At 43.7% G+C, this 23839-nt stretch overlaps 1 protein-coding gene across 1 annotated transcript in view; it reads left to right on the forward strand.

Annotated features, from left to right (window-relative positions):
- The window catches only part of ZBTB17 (zinc finger and BTB domain containing 17), a gene marked incomplete in the record, with an annotated part of 1293515 nt that overhangs the window by 51467 nt on the left and 1218209 nt on the right, over nt 1-23839 (forward strand). The window contains 1 exon segment of the mRNA XM_044060452.1: nt 21802-22008. Within this exon segment, the coding sequence (XP_043916387.1) occupies nt 21802-22008 (207 nt within the window).

Genomic DNA, 23839 nt, shown 5'->3' on the forward strand with positions numbered 1-23839 from the left:
TGCAGACTCCACACAGAAGGCACCCCAGCCGAGAATTGAACCGGATAACCTCTTGCTGTGAGGCGGCAACACTAACCGCTGCACCACCGTGGCCACCCATTGTATTCATTTGTAAAAATGAAATTGCTACTATAAAAGCAAGGAGTAACAACACAACCCATAATTTAATTGCTTGGACAAAATTGTCTAATCTGTTAGAGAAATATTAAGTGTTTTCCTATGTATATTGCTTTTTAGTTGTTATGGACATTGCATATCATTTTTCTTGTTACTATGCTGTTGTTGTTGTGTAATAAAATGATTAAAAACATCTCTAATTCCCCTTTCATTCTTCTTAACTTGAAGGGCATCTTGAACTTAAGTTTATATTATTGGCAAATATTTATCTTTGTAGTCACTCTGGTATTTGGAAACTGTGTGTGTTAAACTGGAGTAAAGACACTCAAAAGTCAAGTTGAGCTTCACTTGTTTGGGTAACAGTTTTGTTGGTATTACAAACTGGAAATGCAACTGTATTCTTCATGTAACTATAAACACAGCCACAACTAAAAAGCTTTTTGTTTACTTTATTCACCCTCGTCCACTTAGATATTGTGTATTTTATTGACCTTTGGCAGTTTAGACTGCAACTAGGATTGTGATATATTCTTTACATTAGAGAAGTATAAAACACACTTTATCTCTTAGAGTACAAGTAGGAGTATGACTATGCACATCACTCAGACTACAGCTAGGAATATGAATGTATGCATCTGGTGTGTCCTTTACAGTTTAGACAATAGATTATTTTTAACAAACTAGGAGAAACTGATATTCACTCTTTAGTGTGTAAGACCCACACACCAGAGTTCTGCCGTGGAAGCCTGGCTGATCTTGCCACAGGGCTCTGGATGGGTTATGTTGGTGTCTCCTTTATATTTTCTTGTACCTGTCACAAGCCAGTGATCTCTAATTTCTAATCAGCAAGAATACTTCTGATTATAGATGACTTGCATTATGCTGTGAAACGGTTAGAATAGTTATTCTAATTATTGCGGATTCTTTGAAAAATCATGATGCAGTCTTACTTGGGGCTTCCTTCTCTTCAGTAACAAAAAACTCTTCTAATTCTCTATAGGAAGTCAGTGGTATACAAATAAAGACTCTTATGCTATGTACATTGGCACCTGACTAGATTAAAAACAATAGCTATGGGTGACAGAATACATACGTACATTTTTCTCCTCTATTCCTCTGCAATTACAATAATCTTATTTTTTAATCTGGGAACAATCAATTGATTTGTTATAGGAAGGCCTTTTTTGGGCACTTTAAAGTCTAATTTGATGATGTCATTCTTTCTTTGCAAAAAGCAGTGCTTATGAGTTTCTTACACTTTTTGTTTTTCTTTTGTTAAAACATGATTTTAAAACGGTGGAATCTGTATGAATATAATATAGCTACTGTTTTAAAATATCATGCTTGTTATTGTATTATTTGAAATCTTATGTTGGAAAAACAGTTAAATAAGGTTTACTAAATATATGTACATTGGTGTACATATATTGTTTGCAGCACCCATAAAGAAGCAGACTTAAACTTCCTTGCATTAGACTACATTATACTTTGACATATTAGTTTTGTCTAATTACTTAAAATCTATATCTTGATTGATAATTTAATTTGTTTAAAAATTCATATGTTATATCTCTTGGTGAAGCTATTGTCAGGTGAGTGAATCGTGAATGAACTTAAAGCATGCTATATTTACAATATATTCTCCATAAAATGTCAAGAATGTTATTTACAATATATTCTCCATAAAATGTCAAGAATGTTATTTATTGTATCTGAAGTAGCTTACTTAATTTGGTCTTCAACCTGTGGGTTACGGAACCGAGCCGGCAACTTTTACTAGCATCTGCTCCGAGCTCCAAACTCCTCCCCTTACCCGTAATACACCTCCACTGCCTTGCATCCCCAGATCTCGTTTGTCGCAAATAGCTTTGCATCGTGATCTCTTGACCTTCAACTTTTCAAGTGGGTAAATAGCCTTTAAACTATTTCTTTTTTTTAAAAGTTGTTAGGTAGTGGTAGAATAGGTTCCCCTTTCTCCTCCCCTCACTTGGTGCATTGAGTTGTAGTGTTTTAGGATAGTTAGCTTAGTTTCTATAGTTGTGTGGATTTTTTGCTTCCCCTCCCCCCTCTGTGTTTCTTGTGTGAGTGTGGTGAGTGGGTCAGAGAGAGAAGGAAATAACTTTTTCTTTAAATATTTTCTCTCTTCTGATCGAATGGCTGACGAGCCTATTTTCAAGAGATGCACAGTGCGTGGCCATAAATTATCCCCTGCAGATGGCCACACTCTGTGTGTTATGTGCTTAGACGTGGCCCATCTGAGTGTGGACTGCAGTATATGTGTGGGCTTCAACCCCCATGCCATTAAAGATAGGAAGGCCAAGTTGGTCCTCAAAGGCCTTCTTCCCCCTTCAGAGTCTGTTTCCTCGTCTCCGGCTTCGGTCGCAGCGGCTGTTGTGGCCGCCTCTCCTTCCTCTCTTCCCCTGGTTTCTCTGCCCTCCCAGACTGGGACTCAACCTCCTGTACAAAAGCCTGTGGAAACGGAGTGAAAATGGGGTAGAGAGACGGAGAGAGAGTCCAAGGCGAGGGAAAAGTGAAAGAGGTCTCAGTACCTCCCTTCACAAGTAAAAACACAACAGATCCGTGACTCCCCTTGGCTCCGATCTCCGAGGTTTGAGCTAAAGGAGACACGTTCAGCTACTCGGGCCTCAGTGCCCCGACCCACCAGGTTGGAGTCCGTGGCCTCGTCAAGGTCCACCTGGTCCTTGTCTGACATTGATCTGGATAAAATGATGAGGAGGTTTATCCGTACTCAGATCCAGATGGGGGTCTTGCCAGCCCCCCTCCTCAGGAGGGGGGAGCTCACTTCCTTTTTTCCAGGCTCTATCTCCTTCCCCGATTCGACCATCGGGTTTGGAGTATTCAGATCTGAGGTTGGCTTTGGTCAGTGGGCCGGCGGTACCTGCTTCCTTGACGCCGACAGCTGCCTGGAGCGTGTCTCATCTGACCAGCTCGGATCTGAGACGCTGTCAGAGCCGGAGCTTTGGTGTCGGATCCGAGGGAGTGGAACCTTTTTCTTTGGCTCCGACTTTGTCGGGCCAAGTTCCCTCCTTCAGAGCTCCATCCACCTCGGCCCAGCTCCGATTCTCTCGTCGAACCTGGGGAGACCGGCTTCCTTATTGGTTTCTCAGGAGGTTTGCTCTCCTTCGGCGCTTGACGTGGTAGAAAGGGTTCTCTCCTCTGGATCGAGACCCCTGACTGCCCCCTCGAACTCCACTCAGACCCCCTTGGCTCTGTCTGTGGTCCCCATCATTTTACCAGAGGGGGGGACAGCTCGTGCTTGAGGAGCCCCAGACGGTTCCCCCTGAGGAACAAGTGGCTTGTGAGGTCCCCCCGGAGAGCCCTACCAGAGAGGTACCTCGCAAGCATATGTGCAAGAGGAGGCACTTGGACTCCCCCGAGTCCCTCACCGAGGACACGGACTTGGATGATGGAGAAGGTTCCCCTAGGTCACCTCCCAAGGATGTCTCCTTTGGAGACATCATGGAAATCCTGCGCCAATGGGGAGGTTGGTCTGCCCCCAAACTTTCTTCTGATGAGTCCGTGTTCCTGGAGGCTTCGGCATGGGCCTGTCTACTTTCTGAGTGTCCCCTCCCGCAGATCCTTTGGTGGATCTGGTCACCTCGTGGGCATGGAACTAACCGGACACCATGGAACCTATCCCAAAAAGACCTGATAAGATTTTAAGCCCCCCCCCTAGACAGACCAGCATGGAACAAGGGCTCCCCCGTAGACACTATGGTGGTAGTGGCAGCCACTAAGAAGGAAGTTGCTCAGGAGAGTTCCTCGATCCATCCTTCTGAGAGTCGCGGATGATGGACCTCCTAGGGATGTGGGTTTACGCTTCAGCTACCTTTTCGATTTAAGGCGCTGAACTACCTGGCCCATGTCACCAGACTCCAGCATGTCCTGGTAAAGGAGCCGGAGGAGTCTCCCCCCAAAGTCCATGTCGGAAAAGGACAAGACTTCGTTCTCCGCGAGGATGGCCACTTTAAAATGCATCTCTAACATGTCCATGTGACTCCTTTCACATGCTACGGAAGGAATGGCTAGGGTGGCTGGTTCTGGCTTGTCCATGAGGCACAACACCTGGCTCAGGTTATGTCAATTTCTGGAACCCTTCAAGGTGTCTTTTGCCACTGCCCATTATGACGGCTCTACACTCTTTGCTAAGACTGTCAGAGACATTAGTCCAGAGTGAGAAGTACAGGAAGACACTGTCTGCCATTGGGATCTGTTTCTCGAACGCTCAGAGGTCCTTTTCCCGGAACCAAAGAGGGCAAAAGAGATGTGTTTCCGGAAGTCACAGTATTCTCGGGACACTCAGGGCTCTCCCCCAGAGGGAGAGGGGGACAGAATGGACGCCGGCCCAGAGGCAGAGGGGGTCTGAAGAATTTTGGGTCTTGAGAATCTTTCTTGGACAGACCCGGGCAGCAATCCTGTGGGGTTGCCCGACTGCTCTACTCTGGAGGCAGTCGGGGGACTGTTGTCCTTGCATTTAGCGGCATGGGAGTTCATAACAACAGACCGCTGGGTGCGTCAGATCATAGCCAGAGGATACTCTATCCCTTTTGTGGGTGCCCCCAAATCTCACAGACACCTCCTGGATGTACCACCCATGCAAAGAAAGGTAGCAGCACAGGAAATTTCCAAGCTGCTAGAAAAATGAGCCATCGAAACCGTACCCCCAGATCAGTATGGATTGGGCTTCTACTCCAGGTTCTTTTTGGTGCCAAAGAAAATGGGGTGCTTAAGGTCCATTCTGGACCTCTCTACCCTGAATCTGTCAGTTGCCAAAGAGAAGTTTCAGAAGGTTGCATTACAGTCTATCATGCCATACCTGCAAGAAAGTGACTGGATGTGCTAGTTAGACATCCAGGATGCTTACTATCACATAAAAATGCACAGAAGCTCCAGGAGGTTCCTCCACTTCTGGCTAGGAGTCGATCATTACCCATTTCGAGCCCTACCCTTTGGTCTCACCACAGCCCCCAGGGTGTTTACCAGAGTGATAGCAGCTCACCTGAGGCTTCAGGGGATTCAAGTCTGTCCGTACCTGGACGATTGGCTCCTCACTGCTCCCACCAGGCGTCTACTCTCCCAAACCAGGGATTATTTCCTGACTCTTGCCTTGCGTTTGGGGATCACAATCAACTCATCCAAATCTCTCCTAGATCCTGTACAGGTGATAGACTACATTGGTGCCAGGATAGATACTCTTCAGTGCAAAATCTTCCTGTCCTCGGAGAGAGCTCAATACCTGAGGATGCATGTCTCCCTGATCTACCACTCTCATCTCTGAACGGCGGAATCGGTGTTGAGGGCCTTAGGCTCGATGGCGGCGACCATAACTCTTCTCCTGTGTGCCTGGTTACACATGAGAATTCTACAGTGTACTCTAGTTGTACAATGCTCCCAGTTGGAACTGCCATTGGCATATCCAATTCAACTCAGTCGAGTCTGTCGGTCGTCCCTCATATGGTAGATGTGCTCTCCAGACATTTTGGAGGGACGACTCTTTGTTCCAGCCCAAGCCACAGTGACCACGGATGCCTCCCAACTCGGGTGGGGTGGGGCATTGTTCGGGCAGGACAGTCCAAGGCCTGTGGTCCCCCATAGAGACCAGCTTGCACATAAATGTCCTAGAGATGAGGGCGGTCCTTCTAGTGTTGCAGGTCCTTCATGCCTTTCTTCCTCTGGGAACGATTGCTATTCAGTCAGACAACATGTCAGTGGTCTGGTATATCAACAAACTGGGAGCAACCAGATCTTACCCCCTTTGTCGCGAGGCCACGAGAGTGTGGGAATGGGCTGTCTCCGCCGGTCGCTTTCTCATCGCATCGCACATTCTGGGAAGGTCCAATATCCTAGCGGACAGGTTAAGCCGGACCATTCTGATGCCTTACGAGTGGTATCTGAATCTGTCGGTAGTGGAACAGATCTTCAGTGAGTGGGGTCAGCCTTGCTGCAATCTCTTCACATCACATCTCCTTCCAATGCGAAGTGCAGCTAGTTTTGCACTCTGAACCCTCTGCCGGTGGAGTCCCCCAGACATGCTCCATTTCATGGCCTCCTGGTCTTCTGTATGCTTACTCACCAGTACCTCTTATTCCGAACTTTCTACAGAAAGCTCGTCGACTGGGGAGCAAAGTGATCCTCATTTCACCATTCTGGATCACCACTCCACTGAGTGATCCAAAAAATGGCTCAATGAGTAGTTAACAGGGTTTCTGTGTTATTACATGATATTGTGTAAGCCAAGTACTTACGTTGAGCACAATTTAACACTTTTTTTGCCTTATTTTACCCAAAACCTGCATGCATTTTTCCCCAAGTGTAATAGCCTGAGATTGTGTTTGCCTGTTTGTACATTTCATGTTGTAGTGATGTGTGCACACTCAAAATGTCTAGGATCAATGAATTCTGGGATCACAGAATCTTGGAAAAGGAGCAAAACTTTAGTTTCTCTTTGAATCACCACTTTCACTGATTTAGAGCGTAAACGAAGATTATATTAGTAAGGAGGTGAGTGATGAAACTCTGCATGTGAAGGGAAAGATGCTTTAGTATTTTTTTTTTTTTTTGTGTCTGTTTTGAGGTGTGTGTTTTGGGCTGGAAAACTGTCACTGGAGTGCATATGCTGTAATTGTTTGAGTACTTCAGTTTAATGTGTTTCACGCTGACATGAATGAGAGAATGTGTTTAGAGCTTTTTAGTTTTGATTAGATAAAGAAGATCCTGTTGGTCATTGCAGTTCTTCAATTAAGCAATAACCGACGACGTTGGTGTGGTATGTTGAAGATTTACCCATGGTTGGTGTGGTTTAATCACGAAATCGAAGCCCGAGTGATTAATTTAAAGCTAACTGTGGGTAAGTCTTCAATATACCACACTGACATTGTCAGTTATTGCTGTTATACAATGACATTATTTAAGAAAAAAATACTTACTTTTCTTAAATAATGCTTCCATGCTGCCCTTCTGCGTTTTTCTGGTATTCTGGGGCTTTGTTTGATGTACTGCGTAATGGACTTGTGTTTCCCCACTTACACAGTACTTCAATGCTGTGCAAACGAAGCAACGGAGAAAAGAAGGTCTCCGTTGCTCCTTTTTTAATAATAATAAAAAAAAAACATTTTTGACAGTTTAGAGGCAGGAGAGAGAGAATGGAGGAAATTCAAGGAAAATCAGTTACATGTCTTTAGTTTTGAATAATGTACCTGATTTTCCTAGTATTTTCTCCATGCTGTCTCTCTGGTATGTCTGGAGTCCGGATTTTATTTATTTTTGTTTAAAAAAAAATAAATAAATAAAAGTCACAGCATATACTAACAGAAAAAAGTCTGGGCAACCAGAACTTTTTCCACTGGCATGTGCTCAGATTTACAACAGGCATGATGAATTGGGCTAACCAATCAGCGTGCTCATTTTGGAATATTAATGACCAGTCATTGTATAATTTCAGTTTTATTATAGAGCTTATTTCCTAAGCACTTCAACATCAAGAGACGCCAGAAGCATAGTAAAACAATATGAAAACAATATAAAATGTAAGATAGAAAGTTGTGTGTAGGAACTCTTAGAAAAATATTCAGAGATAACCTTTAAAATAAAAATGGTGCGACAATAAGCAGGCATTGCAGTGAAATATAATATCCTGAAATCAGTAGTGCTGAAATGGTAGTCAGATGTCCCAGTTAAACATCAAAGTTCTGAGCAGTATGTCAAGACAAACTTGGACCATGATCCAAATGCTCACAGCATCCAAACAGCACCAGAAATACTGGGATGTCAGAAGCCAAACTAGCATGAATGCAAAAACAGAGGTGCCAGAAATATGAGCTAATGCCCAAAAATACAAACTGTCCAGTAGACTGACTGCAGTGCTGAGACCCAGTGCTTCCAACCTTTTCGTGTTTTATTTACTCTTTTACACCTTACATTCTCAAAATTTCAAATGTGTTTTTCAATTCAGTAGGATGTCCAACATTTTAAATTAATATTGTTGCGCACACACAGTCTCCACCTTTCTGGGTGAATAGACACCAGTAATGTAGTACTTATCAGTCTGTTCTGTGTCAGTTCTACTTGCTCCTTATTGCTGATTGTTTAGAATTACTTATTTTTCCACCATTTGTTGACACTTCTTCCTGTTGCTCCACAGCATAATCAAAGCAATATTTGTGGTTTTCACGGGTGGCTGCGGTGGTGCAGTGGTTAGCGTTGCCGCCTCACAGCAAGAGGCTCTCCGGTTCGATCCTCGGCTGAGGTGCCTTCTGTGCGGAGTCTGCATGTCCTACCTGTGGTCGTGTGGGTTTCCTTCGGGTGCTCCGGTTTCCTCCCACATCCTAAAGACGTGCTGTAGCTGGATTGGACACTCTAAATTGGCCCTAGGTGTGAGTGTGTGCCTTCTGTGGAAGGTTGGGTGCTGGGCTGGCAATTCGACACTATAAAACTCCAATGCCAATCCTGAGCGGACAGGTGATCCACTGTGGCGACCCCTAACCAGGAAAAGCCGAAAGAAAAAGAAGATTTGTGGTTTCCACATTTCACACACAAATCCTTAACAGTTTAGTTTAGTGTGTCCAATCTTCCCACACTCTTTCTACTTACTTTTAGAGCTACCGTTACTATAGGTTCATAGGTCGATATTAGGCTTTTGATTCAGATGACCATTAGTAGCCTAGCCACAATACCCCAGATTGTAGTTACTCATTGATGTGATTAATTTCTGTCTTGTTTTGACCCCTTTTACTGAGGGCCTCAGGGGCCACACACTGTGTATTTACATTTACTCCTCCATTCACTCAGGTTGCAGGGGGCGAGAGAGTTACTTTACCACACATTTTCAGTTCTCTACTTTGCACTTGGGCCTTTCTACTGCCCCATGGGTCTTCACCAGATTTATTTTATTTATTTATTTAACATTTGATTACCGGGAAAGTTCAACTGTGTAGGAGCCCATTTTCAGTGAAGACCTAGGGAGAAAAGCTCCAAACTCTTACAAAACATGAAAAATAGCAAGTTTACAGTCATTAATCCAAAAAGCAAATGCAGTATAAATTTGTTTGTGTCTTTCGGCTTTTCCCGGTTAGGGGTCGCCACAGTGGAACTCCAGTCCGCTAATGAATGGCAGTTGATTTTTACGTACCGGCTTGCCAGGCCTGACGCACAACCTTCAACGAAGGTACGCCCATTCACGCATGTCTCCACGCAGAAGACGCTCTAGCTGAGAATCGAACTGGACAGCGGCTTACTGTGAGGCGACAATGCTACCGCAGCACCACCACCGCGGGTTAAAATAATTATACCAAATTAGACATACTATGAAAACATTGGAAGAATAGGTACAAGTTATGTGACAATGATTTAATAGCTAAAGAAATTTTAGTACGTTTATAGAGAAATTAAAGGTAAGCTAGTATAGTACAAATGGGAACTGCAATATGAAGTAGAATAAAGCAGGCTTATGATAATTTAGAGAGAAAGCCAAGGGAGAGAAATTGATAGAAATGAGAAAGTGAATGAAGAAGGGATGGTAAAGAGAGATGTAAGTATGAATATTTTTGTCCACTTTTTGGGATATGTTAAAAATCCTGTGGTTACCTGTATAAGGGCCTTGGGAGCCAGTCACATCTTGGATTAGAAGTGTCACTGCTGAACCCTTTTCTTTTTTGCAGTTCCAGTTACTAGTGCCACGTTACCTTCCGTGGTGAAGCAAAGGTATTTTTCTTGTCTAGCTGCTAGGGAGCAAAGCTACTTGCTAGAGAATTTTCTAGCAGGTTAGGTTTGGTTCAAGAAGAAAAGAAAATCTTGGAGACAATTCATTCCTGAGCAGTCTTTTATTCAGTGCAGTTAGGCAGATGAGCACTTTTAGTGTGGTAACTAGAACTCTGCAAAAGAGAAGGGTTCTGCAATGATGCATCTAATCTGAAATGTGACTGGCTTCCATGGCCCTTATAGGTAACCGTAAGATTTTTAGCTTTACTTTTTGATTGTTACCTTCTCTGCCCACAAGCAATGTGTTTGCCAGCACATTAGTTGTTAACATTCTTATGAGAGCACTGTATTTTAGCTTATTAACACTTTTAGGGAGATAGTTAATCCTGGTGTTGAGCAAGAAAAGAGACATCTTTTGGCTAGGAAGTCTTTCAGAATGGTTTTGAAGGATGGGAGGGAGGATATTGACCTGATGGATAGAGATAAGGCCTCGCTTCTGCCATTGCTTTTTGCAGGCTTCGGGTTATATAGATTTTTTTCCCACCTAGACGTTCTTCTCGTTCAGACTCCTTCTCTTGGTAGTCTGCTACAGGATCTCCAGTTTACTATTAGTCTTTTACACAGTCTGGGGTTTCCATAAACCTCAAGAAAGCAAGTCCTGACACCTTCCCAGGATCTTATTTTCCTCTCTTGCAGGCTTCAGACTGTTCCCATGCTGGCATCTTTCCTTGCCCCCAGGGGTTTTTTCCGTAACAGCCTTTTTCCTCTGTCCTTGGTCATAGCCAGGGAGTGTTTCAGGGTTCTGGGGTTTATGGCCTCCACCATTCCTATGCTCCCTCTCGCCAGGCTCCATATGAGGAAGTTACATTGCCACCCCCATGAGTTCCCTGTCCTTTTTCTTGCTCAAGCTGTAGTGGTTGAGTCATCATCTAATAACTCTAATCAGGAGTAGCCAACCCCCCTCCCCCTTCTAAGAGGCCTAGGACTGAAGTTGATTATGAATCTTCTTATCAGGATTCTGTTTTTTCTGATTCTTCTGATGATCTGGATTTGCCCTTATCTACTTATGAAGATTCTGATGCAGAGGACTCCATTCCCTCTGCATCCCCTCCTGAGGATTTTTCTTTTGGGGAAACCTTACATATACTCTAAGGGAGCATTTCCACTGGGAAAGCCAGGATTTTTCTGATTCAAAAAAAGAGGCTTGGGGATTTCCTTCTCCTACCTCAGCATAGGCCTTTAGCTATTCCTCCTGTACTAGACATTGTTGTTGATGCTTTTTTGGAATCTAGTTTGGCCCCTGATTCCCTGCCTCCTGCTCCCAGAAAACCTGACAGATACTACAGGGTCCCTGAGTCCCACAAGTTCATTTTTAAAAATTCTATTGCAGATCCAGAGAATATTTCACAGGGGCCCAAGGGCATTAAGGCTTCTACTGCTGAAAATCCTACCCCTTCTGATAGAGATTCCAGGGCCCTGGATAGATGGGGTAAGAAGGTTTACACTTCTGCAACCTTGGCCATTAGGACTTTAAACTGCCAGTTTCATATCTTAAAGTATCAGCAACATGTTATTGGACTGCTTAAACAGAAGATTATGTTGATTCCTGACTGTGTGGAAAATAAAGAATTACAGGATTTAATGCATTCTGCTGAACAAGTTGGAAAACATACTTTACAATGTGGTTTTGATTCGTTAGAGGCCTCTTGCAGGGCTGCTGTTACTGTATCTGAGCTCAGAAGGCATGCTTGGCTTAAGGAGCAATCTTTGCTTAATCATGTTAAAGCTAAATTGTTGGATGCTCCTTTAAATCAGGACTGCCTGTTTGACAACAAGGCTGAGGAAGTTCTTAAAAAGTTGGAAGATGAAGCTAAAATCTATGCAAACTGTTAAAGATTTTTTTACAAGTTCAGCCTCCTATATTTAGTAGGCACTGACCCTCTAAGAATTGGTCCTTTCCAGCCCCTTCCAGGTCTTCTCAAGCCAAACCTAGACACAACAAAAACCCCAGGTTTCAGTCCCAGGGGACACACAGAACTAAGCAGGGGGAGGGCCTCCACTTCCAAATCTGGGAATGACTAGACTCCCCCTATGGTAAACTGTCTCAATGACTTCCTTTTAAAATTTCCAAGCACTTATCAACTGACTGCCCCTTTGGGGGGGGAAAGATTGCTCTTCATGCAAAGAATTGGGAACTCATTACCCAGGACAAATGGGTTTTTAATATAGTGCTTCAGGGATACAGATTTCACTTCCACATGTTGCCAACACGAAGTGAGTGGCTGGACCTACCCCAAATCAGTGGGCAGAGGCCCCAAAACAAGTACTTTCTCTCTTAAGCATGAGGGCTGTTCAACTGGTACCAGAAGAGGAAAAGGGACAAGGTTTCTACTCGAGACTTTTCCTGGTACCCAGAAAAGATAATACATGGCGTCCTATCCTAGACCTGTCTACTTTAAACACCTTTTTGGAGATTCCATAATTCAAGATGCCGACTCTTCACCAATTACTTCGTATGCTAGGCAAAGATGCCTGGTTGGCAACATTAGATTTAAAAGAAGCATTCCTGCACATCCCAATCAGGGAATCTTGCAGAAGATACCTACGCTTCAAAGCAGGCTACACGCACTATCAGTTCTCTGCACTGCCCTTTGACTTATCTACTGCGCCCAGGGTATTCACAAAGTGGCTAGCTCCAGTTATTGCATTTTGCAGGCAAAGAAATATTCAAATATACCCATACCTGGATTATTGTCTAATTCGGGCAGAAAGCCAGGACATACTTTTGAATCATCTGTCCTTTGTACCAAGGGTACTAATTTGTCTGGGGTACACCATAACGAAAAGAAATCGCACCTGGTACCCTGTCAACAAATTATATTCCTGGGAGCAAGCTTGAATACAACATCCCAGATGGCTTACCTCACGCCAGAGAAACAAATTCATTTGACAACCTACTTCAAACAAGTGGCCACAAAATCCCTGCTATCTGCAAGACAAATACTGCAAGCCTTGGGGTTCATGGCCTCTTGCATTCTTCTAATTCCGTATGCAAGACTGCATATGAGGAAACTACAGTGGTATCTAAAAAGCCTATGGTGTCAACATTCTCAGGACCTAGAAACAATGATACCTATCATACCTTGCCTACGCCTAGAGTTCCTTTGGTGGGCAGAGGCCTGCCACCAAAACAAGGGACTACCTTTCACACCACCCCCTGCTGCCCAAACCCTAACAACAGAAGCATCAGACTATGCATGGGGGGCTCACCTGGCAGGGAAGTGCATTCAGGGCAAATGGAACCCAAGTCAAATGCACCTGCATATCAATCAAAAAGAAATGTTAGCTGTACAGAATGCTCTGACAGCCTTCAAGGACCACATTCTTCCAGGACAACTAATGGTAAAGACAGACAACACCACTATTATGTGGTACATAAACAAGCAGGGGGGGGGGTACACATTCTTACCCCCTCTGCAGACTAGCCAAGGCATTGTGGAACACAGCCTTGAGCTATCAAGTGCACCTACAAGCTCAGTTCCTGCCAGGAAAATTAAATACACTGGCAGACGGACTAAGCAGAAACCTCATGGATCCACACGAGTGGAAGCTGGAACCGACGGACTAGGCAGAAACCTCATGGATCCACACGAGTGGAAGCTGGAACCAAGGACTTTCAACATGTTGACAAGCAAGTGGGGGATCCCAGATATAGACCTGTTTGCCTCTCCCCAGAACTACCATTTGGACAAATTTTGCACAAGGACTCCCCACAAACAAGCCTGGAAAGTGGATGCTCTGTCCTTCAGCTGGAAGAACCTATCAGTCTATGCCTTCCCCACTCTGCCTCTGCTCTCCAAAGTACTACTAAAAATCAAACAGGACAAACCAAGGATGATTTTGATTGCTCCAGACTGGTCGCGCCAACACTGGTACCCCCTCCTGCGCAGTGTGTCATGGTTATCCCCATGGCACCTGCCTCAGACTCCTTCTCTGCTGTCTCAGCAGGAGAGCCAGATTCTGCACCCTCAGCTTCTAACACTCAACCTTGCAGCCTGGCTAAATACTTAATCTCTCCTTCACCATCCCTCAGCAGACCTGTGATGGATATCATTTTAGAGGCAAGGAGGCCTAGTACTAGAAAATCTTATGCTGAAAAATGGAAAAGATTCTGTGCTGAAAAATGGAAAAGATTCTGTGCCTGGAACCAATCTCAAGGGATGAGCACAGCAGCACCCAATTTACCTCAGATTTTACAATACTTAACTGAGATGCTTCACAAGGGCCTGTCTTTTTCCTCCATTAAAATCCATGCCTCAGCCATTTCAACTCATAACACAGAACCTCCCCTCTTCTCTCATCCACTGCTCAAGCAGTTCCTCAGAGGGGACAAAAATTTGAGACCACCCAGGATTGCTCCAATCCCAGCCTGGGACCTTGACTTTGTCTTGGAGAAACTCACTCTACCTCCTTTCGAGCCAGCTGCTACTGCAGACTTCAGATTTATTTCTTGGAAAACAGCTTTCCTTTTAGCAATCACTTCAGCTAGAAGGGTATCTGAACTACAGGCCCTTATGGCAGTGGAACCTTTCGTCATCATTCATGCAGACAGGGGGTCCCTCAGAACCAATCCATCCTTCATGCCCAAGGTGGTATCCAGTGTGGCTCTTAATCAGTCCATTAATTTGCCAACCTTCTTTCCCAATCCACAGAATAAACGGGAACGGATACTGCATTCCTTAGATTTGCACAGACAACTTAGATTCTATTCGGACAGGACTAAACCTCAAAGGAAATCTGAACAACTGCTGGTGGCATTTGCCGCAGGGGTAGAGGGGAAGGCTATTTCAAAGCAAACCATTTCTACATGGATAAGCCATTGCATTCATTTTTGCTATAAGCACCATGGAAAACCTATCCCCCAGGGGATCAGACCTCACTCCACCAGGGCTGCATCTACCTCTACAGCCTTTCTCAGAGGCGTCCCTACCAGGGACATCCTAGAAGCTACTACCTGGAGTTCTGTACATACTTTCACAAAGCATTATCATTTGCCAATTTTCTCTAAATCCAGAGCTGGCTTTGCCACTGCAGTCTTGCAGGGCCTTATTGCTGGCCCTAATGCTATTTAAATTCCTCCTCCCAACCATAGCTTTGGGAATCTACCCAAATATAATGACTGCAACAGTGAAACACAAAGAACATAGTACAGTTGTGTACACTTAGCATAAATGTAGATGTTTGAGTGTATTCACTGTTTCAGTCCTGGTTATCCTCCCTCCAGCCCCCTAACTTCTTTTGGCTCATACACCAAAAAGGCTTTTAAGCATAGTAAAGGAAAGTAGAGGTATTTGCTTTTTTGTTGGATGTATATCTTTGTACTTATATTTAATTGCTTCCCATTAGGGGGGCACCTGACATCTGGGGCTAGAAAAACTGATGTAATGGCGTTGGCTGCATGTTTTATACCTCTGACCTGACGTCATGGAAGAAGGGACAGCAACCGATGCAGGACCCAAGACTTTGTTAATCTGGCTGACTGAGGGCTTACCTGCAAGCAGATAACCCAAATGTAATGACTGCAACAGTGAATACACTCTAACATCTACATTATGGTAAGTGTACACAACTGTACTTTCTCTCCTCTTCTGTACTTTATACTAGCTTGTTAGTCTAGCACTTTGCAAGACTTCTTGTAGCAATGATTGTAGCACACAAGTGCTACCAGCACCAAACGTTCTACAAGGAAACATCCAGTACTTATTATCAATGCCCAACCCTCCAGGCATGTCTAAAGGTCAATTCCCTGTGCTTTCTCCTATTAACCTGGTGAACTTGGGCATCCTGAGGCAATGTAGCAGTTGCCTCATGTACACAGACAGCCCTCTCCTCTTACCTTCCAACATTCAGACCTGTGAGAGATGCACTTGTATATCCAAATTGGAAGCTGTGCACTCTCCAGCCAAGACCGGAATAGCTGGTCAGGATGAGAAGGTCAACACTTGCACCACACCACATTGAACTTGCAGCCCTCCAGAACACACATCAGCACTGCCTTCACATAAAAACACAAACCACACACCCACCTTCGTGGAGGCTGTCAATAAAAATCTACCCAAGCAGCAGAGACCTCCAAGGCAGAAACACACTTGACCACCACAACACAACACTAATCACGAGACACGTAACTCTCCTAAACAGTGTGCCACTCAGCCAAAGCCCCCTAAGGCAAAAAAGCATGCCCAACACACTAGTCATAGGTGACTTGATAGTGAGGCACACTGATGTCCCACTTACTAGGTTTGAATAAGGAGAAAGTAACAAGTCATCTGCCTGTCAGGTGCCAGGATCCATATATAACGCACGCACTCCGGTCCCTCAACAGGTACAAATATGACTCTGTCATTGTACATCGGGGTGTGAATGACTTGAGACGTACCTCCCTGGACTACATGGAAAGAGACATGGGGAGCTCTCGGATTATGTAGCCCAGGTGGGTGTGACCCTAGCCCTGAGCAGCATCCTATCATCATCCAGAATGATACCACAGTACAAGCAGAAAAGGATTGATTTCAGCAATTGGCTGTGTTTCTGATGTCATTCTAAGGGTTCCAGTATGACATGATTGACAGATCTTGATGCTTTGCCAGAGATGGCCTGCATCTATCACCTCTGGGCTTCCGGATACTGGCCAAGGCTCTTGCCACCCCTATAGTGCCTTTTTTAGGCGGTGTTCCAAAGACCAAATTACCACCGTAACAGCTACAAACAAATGAAATCTGAGGGTCATGCTGCTCAATGCTAGAAGTCTAAATCTCAAAATGCACTCGCTCGAAGCACTCCTTAAAATGGAGAACATCGACATTTGTTCTGTAACAGAGACCTGGTTCAATACAACAGAAAGCACCCCTGCACTATCAGGCTATAACTCATTCCACACCTTTCAGCCCCAGAACTTGGACCGAAGCTCCAAAGGCGGTGGTGTTTCCATATTCATAAAGGATGCACACACCTCCAGACTGGTAGCCCAACATAATGCATCAGGGATACTTCAGGTGCAGGTAACATTGGGTAAGAGCGATTCAGGTCGTAGCCTGCTATAGGTCCCCAACCATGTCCCAAGACTCTCACTCCACGTTCCTAAGCACCCTGGAGAATATTAGGGTCCAATCTAACATTCTTACTAGGCAACTTCAATTACCCCTCCATTAACTGGGTAAACTACTCGTGTACCAATACACTTGCCCACTGTTTCCTGGAGTTCATTAATTCCAATGCCCTGGACCAGCTCTCTCTTATCCCCACTAGAGGTAGCAACATCCTTGACCTGGTCATTACTAACATGGGCGACCATTGCTCTACACCAATAGTCAGCTCCTCCCTGGTTAGATACGACCACGAACTAATCACCTTGGAAATCCACATCTCCCCCACCCCCACAAAGGTAACCACCATGAAAAACTTCTCCAAAGCTAACATTGGGCTCCTAAAAACAGAGATGGCTAACTTCATGGCATCCATGTAAATGGAGAATAGTTGTGACCACAGAATCATATACCAATGCACTGTACGAAGACGTACACAAATGCATGGATCTTGCCATACCCAATAGAACCAAGACGCTCTCATTAAAAAAAAAAGGAAGCCAATCTGGTAGTCCCCTGCCATAAACAAACTCTACAACAGAAGGAGGAAACTGATTGAGAATAAGGTGAAGTCCCATGACTGGAAAAACTCCCTTATCAGCCTCAACAAAAAGTTAAGATCCCTCATCAAATCCTCTAAAGCTAGCTATGAAAACAGAATTGCAACAGACAGTAAAGGCAACCACAAGGCCTTCTATAGTTATGTAAAGAATCTCCACGGCAATACCCAGATTTGCTCTTAGCTACTGCATAATGGTACCTCCTATACTGAGCCAACAGATATTGCAGTATACTGGCTGTGACAGATTGTGTCAACTTTACCCCCCCAAAGGACCAATCGCAATACCAGTAGATTGCCAGGCACCCAGTGTTACTGCTGCACAAGTTAAAACAGCACTGTCATAGGCCAAGAATACAGCTTCTATGGCACCTGACAATATCCCTGGTTGTGTTCTACATGAACTACAGAGTGAACTGGCACCTCACCTGTATGCCCTGTTCAATCACAGCCTCATCTCAGGCTTTGTCCCTACTGAATGGTGCTCTGCTACAGTCATCCCTCTCCACAAAGGAGGATTAACTACAGACCCGGGGAACTATCGCCCCATTAGCCTGACGAGTATGATATGCAAAGCTATGGAATGCATCATCATGGACATAATAAACAAGGATATAAGGAATCTCCAAACTCTGGATCCCACACAGTTTGGTTTTGTGAAGGGTAGATCATGCCTGCTCAACTTGGTCGACTTCTTTGAGTCAGTCACCAGAGCTGTGGATAAAGGCAAGGTGGTTCATACCGCCTACCTTGATCTGGCCATGGCTTTTGATACTATTCCCCACTCAGAAATCGTAGAAAAACTCAGTAAGCTTGGCATCAACCCCTATATCACTAGGTGGGTTGCAAACTGGCTCACAGATAGAAACCACAGTGTGAACGATGCAGACTCCAAGTCAGACTGCTGACTGGTCACGAGTGGAGTCCCACAGGGTTCGGTCCTGGGTCCTCTTCTGTTTGGTATCTAATTCTCTGAAGTCCAGGTCAACACGAAGGGACTCTGGCTGACAAAGTTCGCAGATGATTGCAAGTTGGGAGCTATTAACTCCCCAAGTGATGTTGACATCCTACAGAATTGCCTCACTGAGACAAATGACTGGTGTTAGAACCATGGCCTTAAGCTCAATGCCAAAAAATGTGTCATCATTCCCTTTGGGAAAAACCTGGTTCCCATGAATTACTACATTGATGGTAGTCCACTGAACACAGAAGGTGTTATAAGAGATCTGGGAACACAGGTTGACATCAACTTCTCTTTTGATTACCACATTGCCACTGTGGTCAGAAAGTCCTTCTATGTGGCACTTCTCATTACTAAGGGTTTTGCATCCAGGAAGAAAAATGTCATTGTCTTCCTCTACTCTTCCCTCATTAGGCCAGTCATTGAGTACAGTGTCCCATTTGGCATGTACCTCACTAGACACCTGCAACAACTGAAGAGGCTGAAAAAGTACCTCACAAAGAGGATCCTAGGCCTTAACACTTGTACTATATGGACAGACTAAAAAAAAACTCCAACTATTCTCTGTTTCATATCGCCTACTTAGAGGCGATCTCTGCTTGACTTACAAAGTCATGTCTGACCCAGCTCTGTTAGAAATGCTACATCTAAAAAAATCCCAATCCCTCCACACCACACACTCCAGAGACCTCAATCTCATTACTGCAATTAACAGAACATGCTGGAGGGACAGGTTCATAACATAGAGACTGCCCATGCTATGGAACAGACTTCCCATATATGTCAAGCAGAGCACCTCGCTGACCCTCTTCAAGAGAGATCTTGATGAGTGGATGGGAAACGGAAAATTCACCCTGGGGAAAACTCCAGTGGCTCTACTCGACAGAAGCACTGGGAACTAAGGTCAGGTGGCATGATGCCAGGGTAATCATATGGCTAGGCTTGTAAAGGCCCCAGGGCCATTAGCCTAGTACACACCTATGAACATATATTCTCTATGACTGTTATTCTCTTTAAGGCTCTGCATCCAAAATCCCACTCTTTCCTTATTTCTTGAATTTCCTCCCTGCGTAATCATCATCCCTTTCCACTTTGAATTGTAGATTTCTACTTGTGTTATGTAGAAGAGCCTTAACTGTGTATCTCTAAAGTTTCCCTTCAAATCAGGTAATCATAAACCACCTTGTTCTGTTTGAAGGATCATCCTATCCCACTTAACTCTTGCCCTCTTCCCTCCCAGATAAAATCCTACACTTCTTTATTACTATCTACGAATTTTCCTCTGGTTGATAAAAATATACCTGACCTGTGTATGAAACTAAAGGGACTAAAACATTTTTACTGCTTGTATCATTGCCATATTATCCTTAGTCAATACAAATTCCATATTGCTTATCTTCTAAAATCAGATCCTAGAAAAGTAAGCAAACAAAGTAAACATTGTTGCTGTGTTTCTCCTTGTACTCTGCTCAGAAAGGCCACCTCTTTGCAATGTTTTCCTACTGGTCGCTGTTCAGCCTCTGTGCTTGTCAAAAGTATGCCATTCCATTACTCAGTACCTGTTGTCTTACTTCTCTCTTCTCTTCCATTGTGATACCTGATTTTAACATGGTTAGAAGCATCCATATTTTGCCAGTCTGTTTGTTTAAACCAAACAAGCTAAATCACCTTTATTTAATCTGTTTGGGCACCAGTAAAGCACTTCTGTTTCCTTCTCTAACTTTTCCATGCTTGAATCCCAGTTATTTGTGTGTAATGCAATTGCTACTCTCATTTTAAGGAACAAAGTCAGACATATTTATTACCACAATGTTTCATGACTTGAATATAAGCTGGAATACAGTTATCAGCATTCTCTTCCATTCTTTACCACTATACAAATACTTCCCTTTTTGAAACTTGGTGGAGTTTCCCACATATAGCCCTGAAAAATTTAGTCCACATGACTTTCTCCTGCAAACTAGCAATAGACCTGACAGATGTATTTTGCCAACATAACTAAATGAATTAAATTATGAATCTGTGCATTACCGATATCTTTTTATTTTACATTTGTTAACTAGATGAGTGCATTGGTCTAAAGAGCCATTTCAGGCATAACACAAGCCAAATGGCAAACAAATTAAATAAACATATCTTTATATTGCAACAATAGTAATTTGCAGGAAAAGATTCAACCCCTTAGCAGAAAATGTGCAATAATAGCATATAGTAACCACATTGCCACAATAGTCAGGAAATCCTTCTATGTGGCACACCTCATAGCTAAGGGCTTTTTATCCAGAAAAAAGGAGGTCATTGTCCCACTGTACTCATCCCTCATTAGACCCATTATAGAGTACAATGCCCCATTTGATATGTACCTCACAAGACATCTGCAACAGCTGGAAAGGCCGCAGAAATACCTCACTAAAAGAATCACAGGCCTAAAGTGGATGCCCTATACTGACAGTCTAAAAAAACTCCAGCTATACTCTGTGGCATATCGTCTACTCAGAGGTTATCTCTGCTTAACATACAAGGCCATGTCAAACCCTGAGCTGTTGAACATACTTCAGTTAAAGAAATCCCAATCCCTCAGAGCCACACGCTCCACGGATCTAAGCCTTGTCATCACAATGAACAAAACATGCTGGAGGAATAGGTTCCTGACCTAGAGACTCCCCATACTCTGGAATAGACTGACCATACATGTGAAGCAGAGAGCCTCCTTGGCGCTCTTCAAAAGGAACCTTGACGATTGGATAGGAGATAGGAAAGTCACCCCGGGGATCACGTCAATCGCCCTGCTAGACAGGGGTCCAGGGAAGTAAATATTGTGGGAAGAAATATCCAGGGAATTATTATGGCTAGGCTTGTATAAGCCCTGGGGCCAATAGCCTAGTACCAACCTTTGAACAATGTGATAGCATTCATTTATAGAACAGGAATGTATTCAGATTTCTTTCTGGTACATGATGATGAGTGTCTGTTAGCATCAGGGGTCATTTACAAGAATCACAAATTACAGTGCATCTGTAGTCCATAGAAAGTGGTAAGTCTGAATTTGATTGTGTGTGTGTGTGTGTGTGTGTGTGTGTGTGTGTGTGTGTGTGTGTGTGTGTGTGTGTGTGTGAGACTACAATGCAGATTTGTCACTCTATTTGCTACTCTGTTTTCCAAGAATCTTTAGTTACTATGGAATGCTGTATGAGTGTAGAAATGATAATTCTTTAGTGATAGACACCAGCACTTACCTGCCTTACATAATCTTGCTGATGACTTAATGTTTAATGAGAACTGATGTCTTCACTTTTTTACAGCCATGGATTTTCCACAGCATAGCAGGCAGGTATTGGATCAATTAAATCAGCAGCGACAGCTGGGTTTACTGTGTGATTGCACCTTTGTCGTGGATGGTATCGATTTCAAAGCTCACAAGGCAGTGTTAGCAGCCTGCAGTGAATATTTCCGAATGCTTTTTGTGGACCAAAAGGATGTAGTACACCTGGATATCAGCAATGCAGCAGGTAAAGTAGCTACTAATCAAAATATTTATATGCCTGCTTAAGTCAGTGACTTCAGAGGCCTGTTGCGTGACTTTCATGTGACTTAAGTGAGCAGGAGAAGAAGCTGTCTGGAAAAGTAATGACATTTAGTGAAGTCTGTGAGTTTTGTCTTTAAGATTATGGCTGGAAAAAAACTAATTTCTGAGTTGCTTAACACAGTTTTAATTGCGGTGGTGTGTGTGTGTGTGTGTGTGTGTGTGTGTGTGTGTGTGTGTGTGTGTGTGTGTGTGTACATGTATTTGTGGGTGTGTGCATATCTTTTCAATGGAATGAAAACTTTTCATCTTAAATGCACATATTGTTTTTATCACTCTTCTTGCATCTCCAGCAGTTTCTGTATTCAGCCCATGTCATCGTTTCAACTAAAAATTGCCTAAACCAAACCGTATTTATGCTGTACACTAAGAAATTTAACAATAAACTTCACTCCGCACATTCAAAACGGAGTCACAAACTGCTCTAAAACATCTCTGCTGACCTTAAGTGGAAGCTGTTCGTGAGCTGACTAGTATGAGGTTGACTTGTCAACACTGATTTTTTGCCTGATGGTATCCTTTCCCAGCTGTGTTTCCTGTTAAGTGCACTGGTTGTGAGATCACACTTTCTGCACCTGTTCTCACCGTTGAAGGGTGTTCCTCTTGGTTGTGTGACCACTGCAGCTGCATCTCTGAAACCTAGTATGGCATGCTATTTAATTGTGCATCCTGGTGATTGTGCATCCTGGTGATTGATGTTTGCCTCCCATATGGGGGGGTGGTTGGGGACTTGTCTCATGCAGAAAATACTGCATGTGTGTGTGTGTTGATGATTAGGTTCAGTGATTTATTTCCAGATCCTTTCGGATCAACAAGATTAGATCACATTCAGCAAGTTTTGAGTCAGTGTCTTGAAGTGGAGCTGTCTTAAACAACCGCTCAAGAAAACTGCACAAACAAGACAAACTGCACTAATTCACCTCATTGTAATAAAAAAGAAAAATTCCATATGCCACATATTCACAATACCCCCCCCCCCCCTGGGTTTTCCATCCAGTTCCAGTGGTACAGAAGGATAAAGCCCTTGCTAACATCCAAGCAGATAGATCTAAACAGCATGGGTGCTGTTGGAGATGGTGTGGAGGAGAAAAAGTGATGGGACTTAGCCTGCTCTTGTTTTTTTGAAAGTGGAGGGAGTGTATGCCAGGGCACACACTCTGTGGCTGAATCTTTCTGGTAGGGACTGGGGATTGCACAGGTGTGTTGTCTGCAATAAGGGGTGGCTTGCTTCTCAACTTTCCCTGAGGTTTAGCTTCATATTTTTGCCCATTCTCTCATAAAAGTTTTTTTTCTGATAAATCACTGAGGATTAGTCAGACAGCAATGCCAGACAACTGAGTTTCATACTTAATGTTTGAAAATGCATATTGATGGAATACATGTTGTTTTATTAATGTTTTAATAAATTGTAGTAATGTTCAAAGAATACCTGACATTCCCCGTCCTGATTGTTTTTGGTTGTGAACCCGATTCTTGAGCAAAGAAGTTTAGAGATGCGATGAGTTAGAGTTTTTGATTATGTTATGCAGAGGCACAGATGTATATAGCATCAGCCCATTGTACATCTGACTAGTTGAATACTTCTGACATGCACAAAGGAGATTGTAGGGTTTTGTACAAAAAATGCAGTTGTCTGCAGTGTTGATGATGGCTCCCACTTTTGACTCATCCAGCTGTCATACTGCATAATGTGTGGACTATGTGGTTCTTAAAGAGTAAGTGGGCTCACTGGGCAGCCAGAAGGGAATGATCGATAA

The sequence above is a fragment of the Protopterus annectens genome, chromosome 2.part0, assembly GCF_019279795.1.
Source record: "Protopterus annectens isolate FY-2018-M chromosome 2.part0, PAN1.0, whole genome shotgun sequence".
Classification (NCBI taxonomy): Eukaryota; Metazoa; Chordata; order Ceratodontiformes; family Protopteridae; genus Protopterus; species Protopterus annectens.